Source organism: Danio aesculapii, chromosome 1 (genome assembly GCF_903798145.1).
Source record: "Danio aesculapii chromosome 1, fDanAes4.1, whole genome shotgun sequence".
NCBI classification, from domain to species: Eukaryota; Metazoa; Chordata; class Actinopteri; order Cypriniformes; family Danionidae; genus Danio; species Danio aesculapii.
The window spans coordinates 5,512,772-5,534,595 of record NC_079435.1 but is presented as its reverse complement, the minus strand read 5'-3'; the positions used below and the strand labels follow the sequence as shown (position 1 = coordinate 5,534,595).

The following is a 21,824-nucleotide window of genomic DNA, read 5'->3' as shown; positions in this document are numbered from 1 at the left end:
GGAATCATGCTAGTAACATGCTAATTCATGCTAGAATCATGCTAGTAACATGCTAATTCATGCTAGAATCATGCTAGTAACATGCTAATTCATGCTAGAATCATGCTAGTAACATGCTAATTCATGCTAGAACGATGCTAATTCATGCTAGAATCATGCTAATAACATGCTAATTCATGCTAGAATCATGCTAGTAACATGCTAATTCATACTAGAATCATGCTAGTAACATGCTAATTCATGCTAGAATCATGCTAGTAACATGCTAATTCATGCTAGAATCATGCTAGTAACATGCTAATTCATGCTAGAATCATGCTAGTAACATGCTAATTCATGCTAGAATCATGCTAATTCATGCTAGAATCATGCTAGTAACATGCTAATTCATGCTAGAACCATGCTAGTAACATGCTAATTCATGCTAGAATCATGCTTATTCATGCTAGAATCATGCTAGTAACATGCTAAATCATGCTAGAATCATGCTAGTAACATGCTAATTAATGCTAGAATCTTGCTAGTAACATGCTAATTCATGCTAGAATCGTGCTAGTAACATGCTAATTCATGCTAGAATCATGCTAGTAACATGCTAATTCATGTTAGAATCATGCTAGTAACATGCTAATTCATGCTAGAATCATGCTAGTAACATGCTAATTCATGCTAGAACGATGCTAATTCATGCTAGAATCATGCTAATAACATGCTAATTCATGCTAGAATCATGCTAGTAACATGCTAATTCATGCTAGAATCATGCTAGTAACATGCTAATTCATGCTAGAATCATGCTAGTAACATGCTAATTCATGCTAGAATCATGCTAGTAACGTGCTAATTCATGCTAGAATCATGCTAGTAACATGCTAATTCATGCTAGAATCATGCTAATTCATGCTAGAATCATGCTAGTAACATGCTAATTCATGCTAGAACCATGCTAGTAACATGCTAATTCATGCTAGAATCATGCTTATTCATGCTAGAATCATGCTAGTAACATGCTAAATCATGCTAGAATCATGCTAGTAACATGCTAATTCATGCTAGAATCATGCTAATTCATGCTAGAATCATGCTAGTAACATGCTAATTAATGCTAGAATCTTGCTAGTGACATGCTAATTCATGCTAGAATCATGCTAGTAACATGCTAATTCATGCTAGAATCATGCTAGTAACATGCTAATTCATGCTAGAATCATGCTAGCAATATGCTAATTCATGTTAGAATCATGCTAGTAACATGCTAATTCATGCTAGAATCATGCTAGTAACATGCTAATTCATGCTAGAATGATACTAGTAACATGCTAGTTCATGCTAGAATCATGCTAGTAACATGCTAATTCATGCTAGAATCATGCTAATAACATGCTAATTCATAGTAGAATCATGCTAATGACATGCTAATTGTTCTATCTATCTATCTATCTATCTATCTATCTATCTATCTATCTATCTATCTATCTATCTATCTATCTATCTATCTATCTATCTTTTCGTACTTTTTAAAACTACTTTAAACTAAATAAACTATTACCAACAGACTTTCACAAGCCAGCCTCAAAGTTTGTCCTCAAACTTTAATAATCTAGTTATTCTTCTTCTTCTTCTTCTGAGACTAATTTCTAAGTGTATCTCCTCCTAGGCCTTTCAAGCTACATACTTCAAACTTTCGTCAAACCTTCGAACTGGTCTGACTCGGGTTGCTATATCTTTTCTAACTGATCCGACCTTGGGTTTTCCGAAAAACGACCCAGAAAAATCCCAAAAGTCCCATTGACTTAACATTGGGTCAAACTTTGTGAGCTCATAACTCTGCATCAGACTGTCCTACAGACTTCTAACTGGACTCATTTAACTCAGTCTAGCCAGCAGCCAATAACTGATGACTTTTTAACTTACTAGCCACTCCCTAGCAACCACTTACAGCACCCTAGCAACTGTTCCATAGACTTCCATTGTAAAAGACTCCCATTTACTTAACATTGGATGAACCTTTGTGAGCTCATAACTCTGCATCAGACTGTCCTACAGACTAGAGTCTGGCCTCATTCAACTCAGTCTAGCCAGCAGCCAATCACTGATTACCTTTAAACTTACTAGCCACTCCCTAGCAACCAATTTCAGCACCCTAGCAACTGTCCCAGAGACTGTGACTAGCTATTCTAACACACGCTAACAGTTTTAACATCCTACTGACATGCTAATCTTGCTAGAAAGGTGCTAGCAATACGATAGTGACATGCTAGTCATGCTAGTAACATGCTAATTCATGCTAGAATCATGCTAACAACATGCTAATTCATGCTAGAAACAAGCTGATTCATGCTAGAATCATGCTAGTAACATGCTAGTTACATGCTAGTTAATGCTAGAATCATGCTAGTTACATGCTAATTCATGCTAGAAACATGCTAATTCATGCTAGAATCATGCTAGTAACATGCTAATTCATGCTAGAATCATGCTAATAACATGCTAATTCATGCTAGAATCATGCTAGTAACACGCTAATTCATGCTAGAATCATGCTAATAACATGCTAATTCATGCTAGAAACATGCTAGTAACATGCTAATTCATGCTAGAATCATGGTAGTAACATGCTAATTCATGCTAGAAACATGCTAGTAACATGCTAATTCATGCTAGAATCATGCTAGTAACATGCTAATTCATGCTAGAATCATGCTAATAACATGCTAATTCATGCTAGAAACATGCTAATTCATGCTAGAATCATGCTAATAACATGCTAATTCATGCTAGAGACATGCTAGTAACATGCTAATTAATGCTAGAAACATGCTAGTAACATGCTAATTCATGCTAGAATCATGCTAGTAACATGCTAATTCATGCTAGAAACATGCTAGTAACATGCTAATTCATGCTAGAATCATGCTAATTCATGCTAGAAACATGCTAGTAACATGCTAATTCATGGTAGAATCATGCTAGTTACATGCTAATCCATGCTAGAATCATGCTAGTAACATGCTAATTCATGCTAGAATCATGCTAATAACATGCTAATTCATGCTAGTAACATGCTAATTCATGCTAGAATCATGCTAGTAACATGCTAATTCATGCTAGAATCATGCTAGTAACATGCTAATTCATGCTAGAAACATGCTAGTAACATGCTAATTCATGCTAGAATCATGCTAGTAACATGCTAATTCATGCTAGAAACATGCTAGTAACATGCTAACTCATGCTAGAAACATGCTAGTAACATGCTAATTCATGCTAGAATCATGCTAATTCATGCTAGAAACATGCTAGTAACATGCTAATTCATGCTAGAATCATGCTAGTTACATGCTAATTTATGTTAGAATCATGCTAGTTACTTGCTAATTCATGCTAGTAACATGCTAATTCAGACTCGGCTTTTCAAGCCACCATAAAGTTTGTCCTCAAACTTTAATATCTAGTTATTCTTCTTCTTCTTCTTCTTCTTCTTCTTCTTCTTCTTCTGAGACTAATTTCTAAGTGTATCTCCTCCTAGGCCTTTCAAGCTACATACTTCAAACTTTCGTCAAACCTTCGAACTGGTCTGACTCGGGTTGCTATATCTTTTCTAACTGATCCGACCTTGGGTTTTCCGAAAAAACGACCCAGAAAAATCCCAAAAGTCCCATTGACTTAACATTGGGTCAAACTTTGTGAGCTCATAACTCTGCATCAGACTGTCCTACAGACTTCTAACTGGACTCATTTAACTCAGTCTAGCCAGCAGCCAATAACTGATGACTTTTTAACTTACTAGCCACTCCCTAGCAACCACTTACAGCACCCTAGCAACTGTCCCATATACTTCCATTGTAAAAGACTCCCATTTACTTAACATTGGATCAACCTTTGTGAGCTCATAACTCTGCATCAGACTGTCCTACAGACTAGAGTCTGGCCTCATTCAACTCAGTCTAGCCAGCAGCCAATCACTGATTACCTTTAAACTTACTAGCCACTCCCTAGCAACCAATTTCAGCACCCTAGCAACTGTCCCAGAGACTGTGACTAGCTTTTCTAACACATGCTAACAGTTTAAACTTCCTACTGACATGCTAATCTTGCTAGAAAGGTGCTAGCAACACGATAGTGACATGCTAGTCATGCTAGTAACATGCTAATTCATGCTAGAATCATGCTAACAACATGCTAATTCATGCTAGAAACAAGCTGACTCATGCTAGAATCATGCTAGTAACATGCTAGTTACATGCTAATTGATGCTAGAATCATGCTAGTTACATGCTAATTCATGCTAGAAACATGCTAATTCATGCTAGAATCATGCTAACAACATGCTAATTCATGCTAGAAACATGCTAGTAACATGCTAATTCATGCTAGAAACATGCTAGTAACATGCTAATTCATGCTAGAAACATGCTAGTAACATGCTAATTCATGCTAGAAACATGCTAGTAACATGCTAATCCATGCTAGAATCATGCTAATAACATGCTAATTCATGCTAGAATCATGCTAGTAAAATGTTAATTCATGCTAGAATCATGCTAGTAACATGCTAATTCATGCTAGAATCATGCTAGTAACATGCTAATTCATGCTAGAAACATGCTAGTAACATGCTAATCCATGCTAGAATCATGCTAGTAACATGCTAATTCATGCTAGAATCATGCTAGTAACATGCTAATTCATGCTAGAATCATGCTAGTAAAATGTTAATTCATGCTAGAATCATGCTAATAACATGCTAATTCATGCTAGAATCATGCTAGTAACATGCTAATTCATGCTAGAAATATGCTAGTAACATGCTAATTCATGCTAGAATCATGCTAGTAACATGCTAATTCATGCTAGAATCATGCTAATAACATGCTAATTCATGCTAGAAACATGCTAATTCATGCTAGAATCATGCTAGTAACATGATAATTCATGCTAGAATCATGCTAGTTACATGCTAATCCATGCTAGAATCATGCTAGTAACATGCTAATTCATGCTAGAATCATGCTAGTAACATGCTAATTCATGCTAGAATCATGCTAATAACATGCTAATTCATGCTAGAATCATGCTAGTAACATGCTAATTCCTGCTAGAATCATGCTAGTAACATGCTAATTCATGCTAGAAACATGCTAGTAACATGCTAATTCATGCTAGAATCATGCTAGTAACATGCTAATTCATGCTAGAATCATGCTAATAACATGCTAATTCATGCTAGACACATGCTAATTCATGCTAGAATCATGCTAATAACATGCTAAATCATGCTAGAAACATGCTAGTAACATGCTAATTTATGTTAGAATCATGCTAGTTACTTGCTAATTCATGCTAGTAACATGCTAATTCAGACTCGGCTTTTCAAGCCACCATAAAGTTTGTCCTCAAACTTTAATATCTAGTTTTAGTATATTGAAGTACTTTTAACTGAAATAGAATATTGCGTAGGGGGCGCCACTCTCTTTTTGAGTATAATTAAGAGGGGCGTGGTTAGGAATAGAGTAGTTGAAACTGTCAAACTGACGTCAACAGAAGGACCGCCCACTCCAAACGTAGAAACCGAATGGTCCGACTTTTTTTATCTCATGTTTTATTTACTGTTGTATTTTGGCTTTAGACTTTAAGGCACAGAATGCAATTTTGTCCACTAGAGGGCGTGCATTCATAACAAACAAGAATGAAAAAGACGCAACTGTTGTAGCTTTCTTTTTCCGCTCAGTTTACCTTGTTTTAACTGATGTCAACAGAAGGACCGCCCACACCAAATGTAGTAACCAAATGGTCCGACTTTTTGTATCTTATGTTTTATTTACTGTTGTATTTTGGCTTTATTCTAGAACTCAGAATGCAATTTTGTCCACTAGAGGGTGTGCATTTATAACAAACACAGGCGTATTTTGATGACTCTGTTACCGAGTGTTGAATCATGGGAGTTGTAGTCTTCATTACATCCTATGTGACTCCTGCAGACATCATGTTGCTGATAAGCTAGAGCAGTGTTTCTCATCCATGTTCCTGGAGGACCACCAACACAGCATATTTTGGATGTCTCCTTTGTCTGTCACACTCATTTCATGTCTTTCAGTCTCTGCTAATGAGCTGAGGATCTGAATCTGGTGTGTTTGGTTAAGGAGACATGGAAAATGTGCAGAGGTGGTGGTCTTCCAGGAGGATGGTTGAGAAACACTGAGCTAAAGTATTCAATACTTATTAACATGGTAATATAAAGCAGAGTAAGGGGCTGATCACAGAACGGGCGTTTCCACTTTGAGGTCACGAGGCGCACCTCACTGCCTTGTTTTTTGTTAACGAGAAAAAAAAGTAGTGCGCTGTGCTTTTTTATGTTGCTAGGCAAGCACTGCTGTTGATATTGTTATAATTGAAATATTCAATATTATTGTGATATTCAACATTTATGAAGTCATACAGCTCCGGATGACTCAACACAGCGACCACTGGTCTCTTCTACGGACAACCCGCCTCTGTTTTCATTTGATTGGAGAATGAAAAAGACGCGACTGATATAGCTTGCTCTTTCCGCTCAAAGTTGACCTTTTACAGCGCACAAAGTTCTCGCAACTGTTCTAATGTTTTTCTGGACATTTTAACTAGAAAACTGTACATATTGTGCATTTAAAGTTGGTAAAGTTGCAGAAAGTTTTATTTTAGTATATTGTAGTACTTCTAACTGAAATAGAATATTAAGTGAGGGGTGGGGCTTTCTTTTCGTGCATAATTAAGAGGGGCGTGGTTAAGAATATAGTAGTTGAAACTGTCAAACTGACGTCAACAGAAGGACCGCCCACTCCAAACGTAGAAGCCAATGGTCCGACTTTTTGCATCTCATGTTATATTTAATGTTGTATTTTGGCTTTATTCTAGACTTTAAGGCTCAGAATGCAATTTTGGCCACTAGAGGGCGTGCATTCATAACAAACAAAGGCGTAGTATGCTGAGTCTGTGATCGAGTTTTAAATCATGGGAGTTGTAGTCTTCATTAGTGTTCATGCAGTCTCCTTTGTCTGTCACACACATTACAGTTCTTTCAGTCTCTGCTAATGAGCTGGTGATCTGAATCTGGTGTGTTTGGTTAAGGAGACATAGAAAATGTGCTGGTGGTCCTCCAGGAACGTGGTTGAGAAACGCTAAGCTAAAGTATTCAACACTTATTATCATGGTAGAATGAAGCAGAGTAAAGGCTGATGTATACTTCTGCGTCGAGTGATTGGCGTGACCCAAGTGCATTTATACTTCTGTGTTTTGTTTGTGTCGCTCTGCAATAAGCCTTCCAAAATGCTAGCTGGCGGTATGTTTTTATGTTCCTCTGTTAAGCTTCTTCACGGGTGTTTTGTTTTTTCTGAACGCTACCTTAATGTATAAGTAGCTGAAACTCGCTCATTCAGATGCGGGAACCGATGGACAATAATCATAAGGTAAACACAAAACAACAGTTTCCATCTGGAGCTCCTTCATGGGACTCGACACTTGTAATCACTCACTGCAACGGGTTCACGCAGCTCTAGGTCCCACCCACATTGGTCACAGCTACCAAGCTAACCAATCACAGAGCTTGCATAACATGTCATTGCGACGTGTAGTTACATTTTTTGAGGGGTGCGCATTGGCATCAGCCATGGGCTATGCAACCACACAAAGGCTGCGTCGGAGCATACGCTTGCACTTGATGCAGAAGTATAAATTAGTCTTAAGGGGCCAATCACGGAATGTGCTTTGAGATCCACTTTGAGATCACGAGGCGCACCTCACTGCCTTTTTTTGTTGACAAGAAAAAAAGAAGTGCACTGTGCTTTTATATGTTGCTAGGCAACCGCTGCGGTTGCTATTGTTATAATTGTAATATTTAATAATATTGTGATATTCAACATTTGTGAAGTCGATAACTCGAAACACCGACCACTACTCTCTCCTATGAAAACCCCGCCTCTGCTCTCATTTGATTGGAGAATGAACAAGACGTGACTGACGTAGCTTGCTTTTTCCGGTCAGAGTTTACTTTTTAAACAGCGCACCAAAACTTTCGCAACTGTTCTGATGTTTTTCTGTACAATTTAAATAGAAAATTGTTTATATTGTGCATTTAAAGTTGCAGAGACTTTTATTTCAGTATGTTGAAGTACTTCCAACTGAAATGGAAATTTGAGTAGGGGGGACTTTCTTTTCGTGCATAATTAAGAGGGGCGTGGTTAAGAATATTAGTTGAAACTGTCAAACTGACGTCAACAGAAGGACCGCCTCTCCAAACCCAAATGCTCAGACTTTGAAGATTACCAATACAAGCATTTTTGGATTGATAAAGAATAACAATGTGCACTAGCAAAATAAACAGCACAGGCACACTGAGAATCCGTAACCGTGTATGCATTTCTGGAGAGCACGAATTATGTAGCCAGAGGTACGTATGGCTGCATTTGGTCTTTAAAACAAACGCGACAGGGCAATATGACGCCCTGGTGCGTTTAGCCCTACCAGCTGAGTGATTATGTTTGCGTCTAGCAAATAACGGTTCCAGAAACCTGGTAAAACAAATAGCAAAAAATAAAATAAACAAGTAAATTACAGGGTGAGAATTTGATAAAAATCAGGCGGCCGCAAGGGCTTTTGTTGTTCTGGATCGCTTTTGAAAACACGGACGATCGGGTTTAGGGAAAGGGGTGATTGGGTCAATTGGTGCTTATGAAAATACTATCGGATAGGCTTAGGGAAGGCGGTAGGTAGGGAATTTGGACGGTCAGTCAGTAAGTCAGTCAGTCAACAGCGCCCTCTAGTGGAGAGATGTGAATTGCGAAAACAAAAACTGCAAAAACACGTAGCTCCAGGGATGTATTTCACACTCTCCAGAAATGTATACAGGGGTGCATATCCATAATGAGCCTGGGTTGAAAATAAACACTGTCATTTTTGATTTCCCACAGACTTTAAGGTAAAAAAAGTCGCTTTTTGGCATTTCCTATATTGTATTTACATGATACAACTGGGATTTCATCCAGCTTTTAACTTTTTTTTTCACTGACATTCTTCTCTTTCTAGAGACAAACATACATGCTGCAAGACTCCACAGCAGCTCTTTTTTTCGGTCAGTTCTCTGGAGGTCCATAAGAACAACTGTGGATTTTCTTCTCTCTTTATTTATGCTTCATCTAGACATGCTGAGCTCTTCATCATGTTGACAGAGCGAATCTAATAGACCCAGTGGGACTGAGCCGAACAGAAAGGCCACCTCCAGAGACACTCACTGAAGAGACAAGGAGAAGCTCAGGAAGATGAAAACTAGAGCAGGTGGAGAAGAAGAAACGCTACTCTCAGACCTGAAGACTAGAGCTGGAGAAACAGAGACAGAGAGAGAGGATGAAGATAAAAGACTGATGATACTGCTGAAATGTGCGATTAAAAAGATACAGAGACCTTATTGAGGAAAGAATGAAGAAATGGGTGTGAAAGGAGCCAGTGGAGGTTCAGGTAAAGTCTTGATTTCAGGCTGTCGTGTCATTATACTAATAATGGACTCAATTGTTTGTTGTTTATACAGAGAATCTTTCAATCAGTGCAACTTAGAAGTAGATTTCTTACATATAAGCTTTAGATTTTACGTCACTGTAGTACAGATTAAATTATAAACAAACGTTACTGAAGACTTTTACAACAAAAAAAGATTAAGAATTAAATTTTTTGAGTAAGCTAATCCTTTAATTGTTTAATTTGACAATGCACATACAAAACAACCAAAGCGAAAAGAAAACAAAATCCTTTATTTTTATTGCATACAATTCCGGTTTTCAACAAAATGTTCTTCTAAACTAAGAGAAACAGCAGCAAAAGTGTGTGTAAACATTTTCAGAATTGAGTGTTGTAATATTATTTTATCCTTAGAAATGTATTGAGTCAAAATATACAGTTTTAATCTACTAACAGAAGATTTAGCATCTGAGGTTAGCCATGTGCTTCAGTATCAGTGTGACGTCTGTCAGCGCAGCTCTGATTTAATAAGATGATGAAACACTTTATGTCCAGGTGAAAATACTCAGGCTGTCGCTGTTTGAGGGGCAAGAGAAAAAAAAAAGATATGTCATTGCTTTATTATTTCATCATCTAATAATGAACTATATCAGTATGTGCTCTGCATTTACAGATATAGACATTAATGAAGTTTTTAAATTACTACACTACCTAACAAAAGTCTTGTCGCCTATGCAAGTTTTAGGAACAACAAATTATAACTTGACTAGTTGATCATTTGGCATCAGAAGTGGCTTATATGAAAGGCTCAATAATGTTTGTATCTTGTGACTGGGCTCGCCAATCCTGGAGCATTGTAATGTAATGGGCAACACACATGTCATGATACCTCAGGCTGTTGATGTTGCCATCCACTCTCTTGCATGCCCCCATACTGAATATAACCCCAAACCATCATTTTTCTTTCACCAAACTTGACTGATTTCTTTGAGAATCTTGGGTCCATGTGGGTTTCAGTAGGTCTTCTGCAGTATTGGTGATGATTGGGATGCAGTTCAACAGATGACTCATCAGAAAAATTGACCTTTTGACACTTTTCCAAATGATCAACTAGAAGTCAAGTTATTACTTGTTGCTCTTACAACTGGGATCGATGACAAATCTTTTGTCAGGTAGTGTTTGAAGTTTCTTGTCGACCAATCAGAGCAATCATATATGCATATTCATGAATATACAAATTATAAGCATTGTTTTGCATATTCCTGAATATGCAAGTGTTATTGCTTTGAAGTCCAAAACTGGGTTTGAAACCATAAATGTTTTGTTAACCAGTTCATTATTTATTAAAGTCGTCTATCTATTACTTTCATTAACTTCCCTGTTGGCCAATCAGAGCAATAATATATATATATATTCATAAATATTCAAAATAATATGCATATAAAGGATCCAAAATTAAGTTCTTAATCACAAAATGCATCTATTTTCATCACTGAAAATGTACATGTTTCTTATAAATCATAAATTGTTAAAGATATTTAATTATATCATATTTATTTAATTATAATTTAAAGCATGTATTGAGTTTTAGTTTCTAAAATATAATATTTTCATATAATAATCACAGATAATTAGGTATAAAGCATTGATTCCTCACCAGTACAGCGTCCGTTTGTGTTGACCGTGAATCCCTCTCCACACTGCAAACACAAACACACTGTACTTTAGCTTTCAGAATGTTTTATATGGGAATATTTTTGCTCCTGATCTGCATTTCTCCATACCTGCTTGTGTAAAGTGTGCTCTGCCTCCTCCTCCTCATTTGCATGCACCCATACCTGTATGTCAGATGTGAGCGCTGACTCCTCCCCCTCATTAGGATATGCGATCTCAATGACTGTGTTCATATCTGCTGCCTCAAGTGTCCGAGCAATGGAGCGACCATCCGGCCAGTAGACTTCAATGCTGGTGGCCTCATCAGTCCCTAAAAACCAATGAACAGAGACTAAGATTTCCATATGCTAATGAGATTCAGAAAAATGATGGAGCACGGCCAAAAACAAAAGTTTGGATAAGCAAGGATTTCTTTAAAGATTCTATGACCTGAGAAATCAACATCTTTTGACATATTAGAGGTTATTTAAATATCTATCTATCTATCTATCTATCTATCTATCTATCTATCTATCTATCTATCTATCTATCTATCTATCTATCTATCTATCTATCTATATATATATATATATATATATATATATATATATATATATATATATATACACACACACCCCCCCCAAAAAAAGCTTTATCTACACAAATACACGTCTAAAATTGATATCAGAATGAAGGAATAATGATAAGATGTGTCTAAGCTGCTGCTACCTAAACCAAAGTGCGCCACCGGCTCCATCTCGCACAGATATCCGGATCCTCCGTCAATGATGCGGGTGTGTGAACCGCTGTGTTTGGTGAACATCACAACTTTAGCTCCTCTGGCAAACGCCCCAAAACGTGTGCGAGGAACCACGCGCAGCCAATTATTACTGGAGCCCTGCAGAAAAAAATAAAATAATAATAATAATAATAATATATATATATATATATATATATATAAATAACTTTAAAAAATTCCACTAGTTATTACTGAAAATTATTAGTGTTTTGCCCTGTGAAAGTCTGAAATTTCATTCATAATGGTCTTTAAAAAGTCTTAAATTTGACATGATGAAACCTGCAGAAACTCTGCTTTTACCCAGACATTTAAAAAGAATTTATTTTACAGCAGTATTATATTTTTATCCCAGGATATCATACCGTCAGAATCTTATACCAGCCCATGCCTACTTTGGACTGTGGGGGAAACCGGATCACCCGGAGGAAACCCACGCCAACATGGGGAGAACATGCAAACTCCACACAGAAATGCCAACTGACCCTGCTGGAACCAGCTTATATATACTTATATATATATATATATTTTCATGTGTGGCCATAGATTTCCAAATGGGGCTAAAAACAGACAGTTAATTGTCAAATCAAACCACCAAAGCAGACAATCCTCATAATCTCACCAGACATTTAATCATTTAAACCAAATTTCACAATCATGACAGTGTAAATACAGATCGTGTTGTACCTGGTTGGCCTTAAACACAGAGATGGGCTGTGAAGCGCTTTCACCGTGAGCCACCAGCAGATCCAGCAGACCGTCTCCATCAAAATCTGTTATTGTGGCTCCTGTAACCCAACCAAGAGATAACATGATGCCTTCAGCTATTAAAAACAGAGATTAGAAATCAGAAAGAGACTGTAGTCATGTGATCTGACCCGTGCCCCGCCCCTGAGGCTCAGCAGCTGCACCCACATCCAGTTCAGTGATGACCGGGTCAGAGTTCAGCCTCCTCGACACCCTGAAAACACAAGTGCTGGATTTTTACTCTTATTCATTTAGCAGAAGATTTAAAGCATGATGAGGACAATAAAAAGACATCGAATCACCAGGAGAGCGAGCATATGTTCTTTTTATATATACATAGAGCTAAAAAATAGATTGATTTACTTATAATATAGGAATTGTGTTTTATTAAGTGCTTATGTGGTTGTTTTATTACTATTCTGTTGTAGTATTTAGTGCTATATTCAATTAGCTTTCATTTTTAATTTAGAATCTGTCTGTCTGTCTGTCTATCTATTATATCTGATTATATCTTTAAGAAGAACCAGCTCTGTACAAAAGAATTGACTCCTGCACCTGAAGATTCTGTTTGGGGCTTGTCCTTGGTAAGCGATGTTATTAAAGAAGACTTCAAGCTGAAGATCATTGTCAAAGTCGGCAGCGATGACCGTTCGAATAGGAGATGGAGTGGCGAAGGCCTTTGTGGCGACGTCCTGCAACAGCACAGACCACAGGTACAGATTATACAGAAGCACAGCATGAAGAAAGAGAGAGTTTTTACTTTAGAGAGTCTACTTTATGGAAGGAATAATTGATGATTACCATTGCATTATCATTGAGTCGTTGAATTATTAGAAAATAACACAGACCAGAGTTGAGTGGTCATGATTTGCATTATTTTCTAATAATTCAATGGTTATTCTGCTTATGCTATGGTTATAAAGGCACTGTTCAGATGTTGGATTTCAGATATTTGTCAGGTTTTTGTGTTCAAACCGCTCTTGTGTGAAGCACTAGTTTCTTACACATCTCATTCAAAGCCTTCTGGTCTGTTTTGATGCCATTTTTGACTCAAGGGCTGAATAATATATAGGAAATTTATCATTATTGCAATAATAGTATATGCAATAATCATATCGCAGAGAGGTAGTACTTTTTTATTTTTAGGGATGCACCAAAATTAATTTTGGGTATATATATATATATATATATATATATATATATATATATATATATATATATATATATATATATATATATATATATATATACATATGTATATACATACACACACACACACACACACACAAGTACATATTTGAAATAAACAGCTTTCAACTCAAATTTTCAACTATTCAAATATCCTAAATGAATGCAAATGTTTGCACCCTGACAGTTTTTTTTAGATCAGAAAAGTTTATTAGATCAGAAAAATAGCCATTATTACCTTTTTATTTTTGTATGATCAGTACATTAATACATACAATTTTGAAATGCTAGTAAAAATAGCTGTTTTCTCTAAGGAAATATTGCTAACAGCAATACTTAAAGGTGTCATGAAGTGCTTTGAAATGTGCATTTCTTATTCTATGTTTGATGTCATTTTAACTGAAACATGAAGAGGGCGGGACATACAGTAGCTCCACCCTTTTTTAAAAACAGCCAGTAGCGTTTTGTTTTTCTCACACCTGCACCTTTATTCAGCTGCACCTTTTATTTATTTATTTATTTTTTATTGTAAATATGTACAAACTTAGTACAAGAGAATACATCTCACAACAAATATGAACAAAATAAAAAACAAATAAATTAAAATGAGAGAAATTATCGCCGTAATACAAAGTATAAATAGATGCCAGGGGTAAAGAAAAAAAAGGTAAGATAATATTAATTAAAAAATAAAACTTTTATTCAATCAACTGAAAGTTACTTAATGCTTCATATGTTTTTTTTGCTTTTCTGTTTTTAATGTTACATAATATACTACCGTATTGTTTAATCTCCTTTATAAAATGTTCAAAATTTGGCTTAGCTTTAGCCCATTTCTTTTTTTTTTTTTTTTTTTAAATAATGTATTTATAAAATTTTTAAGCAATACAGATACAACAACAAACAAGTGAGGGGGGAAAGAAAAAAAAAATTATTAAATGATTAAATAAATATAAATAAAAATAAAATTAAATAAAAATTTAAAATAAAATAAAAAAAAAAAAAAAAAAATTAAAAGGGGGGCATTAATAAAATTTGCGATATTGCATATTCATGCACCACAAACTTTGGCCCATTTCTTGACATGAATATGGTATTTTCCAAGTAATATTATCAGTTGTATAAGAAAATATGTTGTACTTTTTGAATCAATTCCATCTTGTACTAAGCTGCACCTTTTATCACTCTTACGCCAGTAAGAGTGGTTGAGCTCAAGCACATCAAATGAAAAGCCAATGAGAAGCATCTTGAAGAGGGTGGGGCATAAAAGATACTAGAAAGCGTAACTACTGTAGCTGTGCATCTATCTCAAAATAACAACACGCCTTAGAACACTCATTAGCCAATCAAAATTTAGCATTCAACAGTTTAATATTACATTGAATTGGTTTAACTGCAATATAATATGAAATAATCTCTACCTTGAATCTCTGCTGGCTGTCCTGCAGGTACAGGCGGTGTGGGCCGTTCCAGTTGCCATAAACTATATCCGTCTTTCCGTCTCCGTTAAAGTCGGCCAGCGCTACTCCTCTCCCGTGCTGAAATCTGTCCTCAACTCCTGTCATTACAACAGAAATCACGAGTCTGAGGCTGTATGAAGTGATGTTAGAGTAAACATGATGTCTGGCGTCTCACCTGCCACTGATGCCACGTCTCTGAAGCTTCCGTCTCCGTTGTTCTTGAACAGAAAATTGGGCCCGTTTTCGTTATCGCAGAAAATGTCAGATCTTGCATCGCTGAGGATTGGACCGACGACTACACCACGGCCACCTTATTAAGATAGAAGATTCATATTATAATATTTATAACGTTAACATAGCACTACTGTTCAAAGGTTTGGGGTCAGAACCATTTATTTGCTTTTATTCCGCAAATATGAATTAGTATAATCGAAAGCGACAGTAAAGGCATTTGTAATGTTATTAAAGATTTGTATTCGTATTAGAAAAATATAAGTATAATATAATGTAAATATAAGGCAGAAAAACTTTTTAAATATCATTATATTTTGATTAATATTAATTCTCATTATTTAATGATTTCATTATAAAAATAGTATTTTTAATTATAATTAGAAATAATTATGAATGTAATTAAAATTAGATTTTATCAATGAATTACCGTCAAATCAAATCAGCAGATCATCATGATTTCTAAAGGAATAGTATTTAATTTATTAAGTTTAGATAAATTTTGGTTTAATCTTATTGTATATGAACTTTTTTAATCATAATTTTATAGATATACAGAATTATTGTAATCAATAATTTTAAAAAGTGTATTTATTCATTCATTTTCTTTTCGGCTTAGTCACTTTATTAATCCGGGGTCGCCACAGCGGAATGAAGCGCTAACTTATCCAGCATATGTTTTACGCAGCAGAAGCCCTTTCAGCTGCAACCCATCTCTGGGAAACATCCATACACACTCACTCACACTCATACACTACGGACAATATAGCCTACCCAATTCACCTGTACTGCATGTCGACCAGCGACCTTCTTGCTGTGAGGCGACAGCACTACCTACTGCGCCACTGCGTCGCCAAGTGTATTCATATTATTATATAATATAATACTAATAAAATATAATATTTTATTTATATATATATATATATATTTACACAAACAAATTTATGAAAGAAATTTAGTTTGTTTTATATTAAATGTTTATATATTTGTCTTAATTATTTAATCTAATCTTATTATTTTATTATAATTAGTTATTAGTTAATTATTTTTTATTATCTATTTCTATATATTTTCATTCTGTATATTTACTATCCATATTTTATGCATTTTCTCCAAACATTTCCGCTCCCTTATGGTTCTCCTGTATAAGTAATATAATAGTATAAATAAAGTATACATATAAAAGTATTGTAAATAAAGTCTTGCGCAAATAAACAAACCCTGTGTTGTGTCTCTGACCTGTGTACTTATTGACGTTGACTTGTGGTGCAACATCAGACAGAGCAATGATGCCTTTTTCCACATCACTGCTGGCTTCATCCATCTCTATGAGGGCATGAGGTCCCACATTCCCACTGGCGTAGTTCGCCACGTAAATCGAGTAGCGACCTGTTCCCTATAGTGGACGGATTTAATTACAACCCAAAACAAATTACTCTCATTACATCAGATTGGAGACACTTGATTTGTACAGTAATTTTTAAGGAATTAATGTACATTATGTTTGACTGACACCTAGTGGTTGAACTAGGCATCGCCGTCCAAATTCAAAACATTGGCAGAGGGTGATTTTTACACCAACTCTCTAAACCATGTCTCCAAGCAAATGCAGGTTGCCAGCTTGCTTCAATGTGCTTCTTAAATATCTACAAACATATACTGTGGTATTTTATGCTTTAGAAAAACCAAAAGCGTACATGTAAATACCTTTCTGTCAACACAAGCCACGGAGCGTCCTGCCATGTGATTGGCTACTCCTCTCCGCACGTTGACGTCGTCACTCAGCAGATCCTCGAAACGACCGTTACGATACTTGAACAGTTTGTCCGCGTACGTCGCTCGACCTTAAAGACAGTTTAATTGATTAATCTCATCATTGCTTGCTCTCTGAGTTCTGAGTTTCTCTGTGTACCTGAGAAGGCGTTGTTGGTGTTGAGGAAGTAGATCTCCTCTCGGCCGTCTCCGTCTACATCGCAGGCCGTCACTCCGATGGCATTTCCCGCCGGGTCTCTCAGGGCGAAGTACGGAGAGGTGCGATCGTCCACCGCGATGTTCAGCAGTTTGTTTTCGGTGAGGTTATACTTCAGAACCAGGTTTGGGCCGTTATACCTGACAATGGATGAACAAGCAAATCATTTTTATACTAGAGCTGCACGATATTGGAAAAATCTGATATTGCGATATATTTTTTTTCCGCGATATATATTGCGATATGACTATAATTTCACTAGATCCACCAATTGGTTTTTACCTCAGCAACTATCTTGGGTACAAATAGAATCAACGATAGCAAAAGGGATGGATATGGAATTGTATTTGTACTCCGATTTATATAAAAATTTAAAAAAGACCACTAAAAATCCATTTGTTAAAAACACCTTAATGGTATGGAATGATGCTCAGTGTTTACTAGGAAAAGTCCCAAATCTGTCTTATTTTTCCCCTATCTGGGGAAACAGATTTTAAACCAGCGAAAAATGATCTTGGCTTTAAACAGTGGGCATTAAAAGGTATCACAAAGATTGGGGACTTATTTGAAGGAGACACACTGATGTCCTTTAAAGACCTTAATGAAAAATTTGGAATCCCAATGACAAATTTTTTTAAATACTTACAAATTCGCAGCTATATTAATGTCAAGCAAAACTACTCACTAGCTAGACCTCCACAAACTGAATTAGAAAAAATTATGTTTTATCAGAATCCTATCACAAATTATATTTCCTTGTTTAATAGCAAATTAGTCAATGGCTCTAAAGAAACGTCAGAATCTAAGAAAGATTCTTGGTGTACAGATTTACAATATGACCTGACAGATTTAGAATGGAGCCAAATATGTGTTAAAGCCCAGAACTTGTCAATTAATACTAGATTTAAAATGATCCAATATAACTGGGCAATGCGCACCTATATCACACCTGAAAAACTAAACAAAATTAACCCAAACATCCCAGATATATGTTTGAAATAAAAAAAAATGAAAAAAAAAAAAATAATAATAATTTCACTAGATTAATGGGCTATATGCACACAGACTTTTAATTTCAGTTAGCCAGCCCCAGGGCTTCCGGTTAATTCTCATCCCATACAGAATCGCAGCGTTTACGATCTGGTTTCTTTTTAAAAACAGCGATTTTCACTGCCTGGCTGAGATACGATATAAAGTGGGTATCAGACTAAACAAGAAGCACTGCATTAAATTATATTTTTCCACGCCATGTCTTTAAAATATGATAATTAATTTTACCACAGTATTTTCAATGGAATTTCTGCGCTTGCCTGCTGCTAATGACAGCGCCTGCGTTTAAATGGTCTTTCGTCTCTTTTTACGGTTGAACAACTAAATGAAAGTTTACGTGAATTTAACTGAATGTATTTTAATTACATTACAACATCGATGTTGTAAAAGGAACCTTATAAAATTGAAAATTGCCGCATAAAGCTTTCACCGAAAGTTCATCATTGGCTGAAAAACACTAGCTGTGCAGAGCCCATTGAACAGCTCTATTTGGAAAGATTGCATACATTTACATAGATTGGTATGATCCCATCTTTTCTATGCGGTGTGTTTGCATAAATTATAATAAATTAAAAGCATATATTATTACAAGATAAAAGTTAAATAAAGAGTGCTTGATGGTTTCTAACAGTAAATATAAAATATACAAATATAAAATAACATGGTCATCATTGCATAAATTATTAATGTAATAATAAAAAAGAATACGTTTTTATTATTATTTAAAAAGTTATAATACTAAATGTTTTTATTTTTTAATATTTAATAAACAATCTAATTCTGCAATGTGACTATTGCGGATACACACATTGTGATATCGATGCTCAAATGATAGATTGTGCAGCACTAATTTTTACACCTATATTACACCTATATATTGATGGTCTTAAAGTTAGCTTTATATAAAAAAAAAATACCCATCTTGTACTGCTTTTTAATGTGTAGATAGATAGTATATAAATACGATCAACCGTGTCCAAAATAAACATTAATTTACATAATTTATAGCTATGTGTGTGGTATAATTAAACTATATAAATGCATTTCTAATAACTGATTTATTTTATCTTTGCCATGATGACAGTAAATAATATTTGACTAGATATGTGTCAAGACACTTCTATACAGCTTAAAGTGACATTTAAAGGCTTAACTAGGTTAATTAGGCAAGTTATTGTATAGCAATGGTTTGTTCTGTAGACTATTGAAAAAATATATAGCTTAAAGAGGCTAATAATTTTGACCTTAAAATGTTTTTAATAAATTAAAAACTGCTTTTATTCTAGCCGAAATAAAACAAATAAGACTTTCTCCAGAAGAAAAAATATTATCAGACATACTGTGAAAATTTCCTTGCTCTGTTCTGACTTCAACTGTTTATAAAATACAAAATATATTTAAATTGTTTAGTTTTGTATGTAATTGTTTTTGTGTGGGTTTTAATTTATATATGAACACATAATACATATACACAATACACATATATTTCATGTAATTTTAAACCTATTTTGGATGCGATCAATCATTAGTAAGCACAATCATTAGTAAATATGATATAATATATTGTTATTAATATTACCTTTCATCTTTCAAATTTGTGTGTATATATATATATATATATATATATATATATATATATATATATATATATATATATATATATATATATATATATATAACAAATGTAACAACATAATATGCACATATATATATATAACAAACGTAACAACAAATTATGCACATATATAGTTATATAACAAATGTAACAACATATTATGCACACACACACACACACACACACATATATACATATATATATGTGTGTGTGTGTGTGTGTGTGTGTGTGTGTGTGTATAAAATGTGAAATATAGAAAAAATGAGAACAAGTTAAAAGTTTCTATATTCTGAGGTCACCACTTCTTGAAGTTAACCAAACAGGAGTAAAAGAGCAGTTTTTAAAAGCACAGAAAAAGATAAGAGAACATTTCCAGAGACCTCCAAGTTATTTATGTAAATCTGGCTATTACTTTCTTTATTTTTTAATTATACCAGACTGACTTTCCAGTTTCCTGCATGATTTTATTGAAATCAGAAATCTGGTTGGAGTTTCTTTACCCGGCCACCACCACCTCCAGATCCCCGTCTCCATCTACATCTGTCACCGCCATCCCATAATTTCGCTGGGTGGGGTTGTGAAGGGCGTCAGGAGGCAGAACTGTATCCGTGGTGACAGAGAACATGGGCTGAGCATGAGAGACAGCAAACAGCCCCAGAGCGAGAAGACACGCCCACCACATCCTCATCTCCAGCTGTCAATCAAACAATGTTCATCACTCAGGCTGCAGTATTCATACGTGTTACATATCAAGCGTTTGTGACATTTGAATTGATATTAAAACACAAAGGAGACACATTGTATATAAATTTTAAATAAAGTTAAAGAGATAATAAAAGGATGTATGCAAAACAGCACAAATGTATAGTTTAATTTGTACATTAAATTAAAATATAGCACAGATGTATAATTTTGCATTAAAGAAATACAACAGGACACACGTATAATATAATTTTGCATTAAATAAAATATAACACATATAATTTAGCATAAAACAAAACATTAAGTATGCAAATCTAGAGACATATGACAACATTATTAATTGTTTAGCTTTAAATAAATAGTAATATCTCCACTTTTCAAGCTGATCATGCTTATATTCAGTACTTACGCTCATAGCTTTTCCAGTATATGAACTTACTTGAAACAATAACTGGGAGAGGTGTGCGGTTTCTTGTTTTATGCAGTGTTTTTCGCTCCTTACACAACTTCAATGCAGCCTCCTTACACAAGGACTTGTGTAAGCCACTGTCCAATCATCGTCGAGCATTTTAAATGACGTGGAGGATGGACCAATCATACAACCGCAAGAAAAAAGTGGGCGTCAACCACTCGCGGATCAGCATGCAGATGATGTTACCTCCCAAACAAAGACAAGCAGAAACTTTTATTTACTGAATTAACACTTAAATTTGACTAACAATATGTAATTATTAACTATATATTTATGTTTATAAATTAATGTACTGTTTATTGAGAATATATATATTAGAATTATTTAAAAAAAAACAAATTAAAAGATACTGATAATAACGTGTTACACTTACACTAGCTAAGGTAGCACAGTTTAAACTAGCTAAGGTCGTAGCTTTTTGCAAGAACTTGATTATTACGAGATAAAAAGTGCAA

At 35.1% G+C, this 21,824-nt stretch overlaps 1 protein-coding gene across 2 annotated transcripts; it reads right to left on the bottom strand.

Annotated features, from left to right (window-relative positions):
• Positions 1–9,782: 9,782 nt before the first annotated feature.
• Positions 9,783–21,423, bottom strand: crtac1a (cartilage acidic protein 1a). 2 transcript variants are annotated; one of them, XM_056456407.1, is made up of 14 exons: positions 21,337–21,423; positions 20,696–20,889; positions 17,474–17,670; positions 17,269–17,405; positions 16,801–16,957; positions 15,506–15,640; positions 15,292–15,428; positions 13,238–13,374; positions 12,814–12,896; positions 12,623–12,723; positions 11,869–12,037; positions 11,271–11,470; positions 11,144–11,186; positions 9,783–10,062 (listed from the first exon to the last, which is right to left on the bottom strand). In XM_056456407.1, exons 2-14 carry the CDS (start codon positions 20,881–20,883, stop codon positions 10,052–10,054), a joined length of 1,695 nt encoding a protein of 564 aa, XP_056312382.1. In that variant the 5' UTR covers positions 20,884–20,889; positions 21,337–21,423; the 3' UTR covers positions 9,783–10,051. The 2 variants fall into 2 exon arrangements, with proteins under 2 accessions (XP_056312382.1, XP_056312374.1); XM_056456399.1 differs by having other exon boundaries at positions 21,307–21,384.
• Between the last annotated feature and the right edge of the window lie 401 nt (positions 21,424–21,824).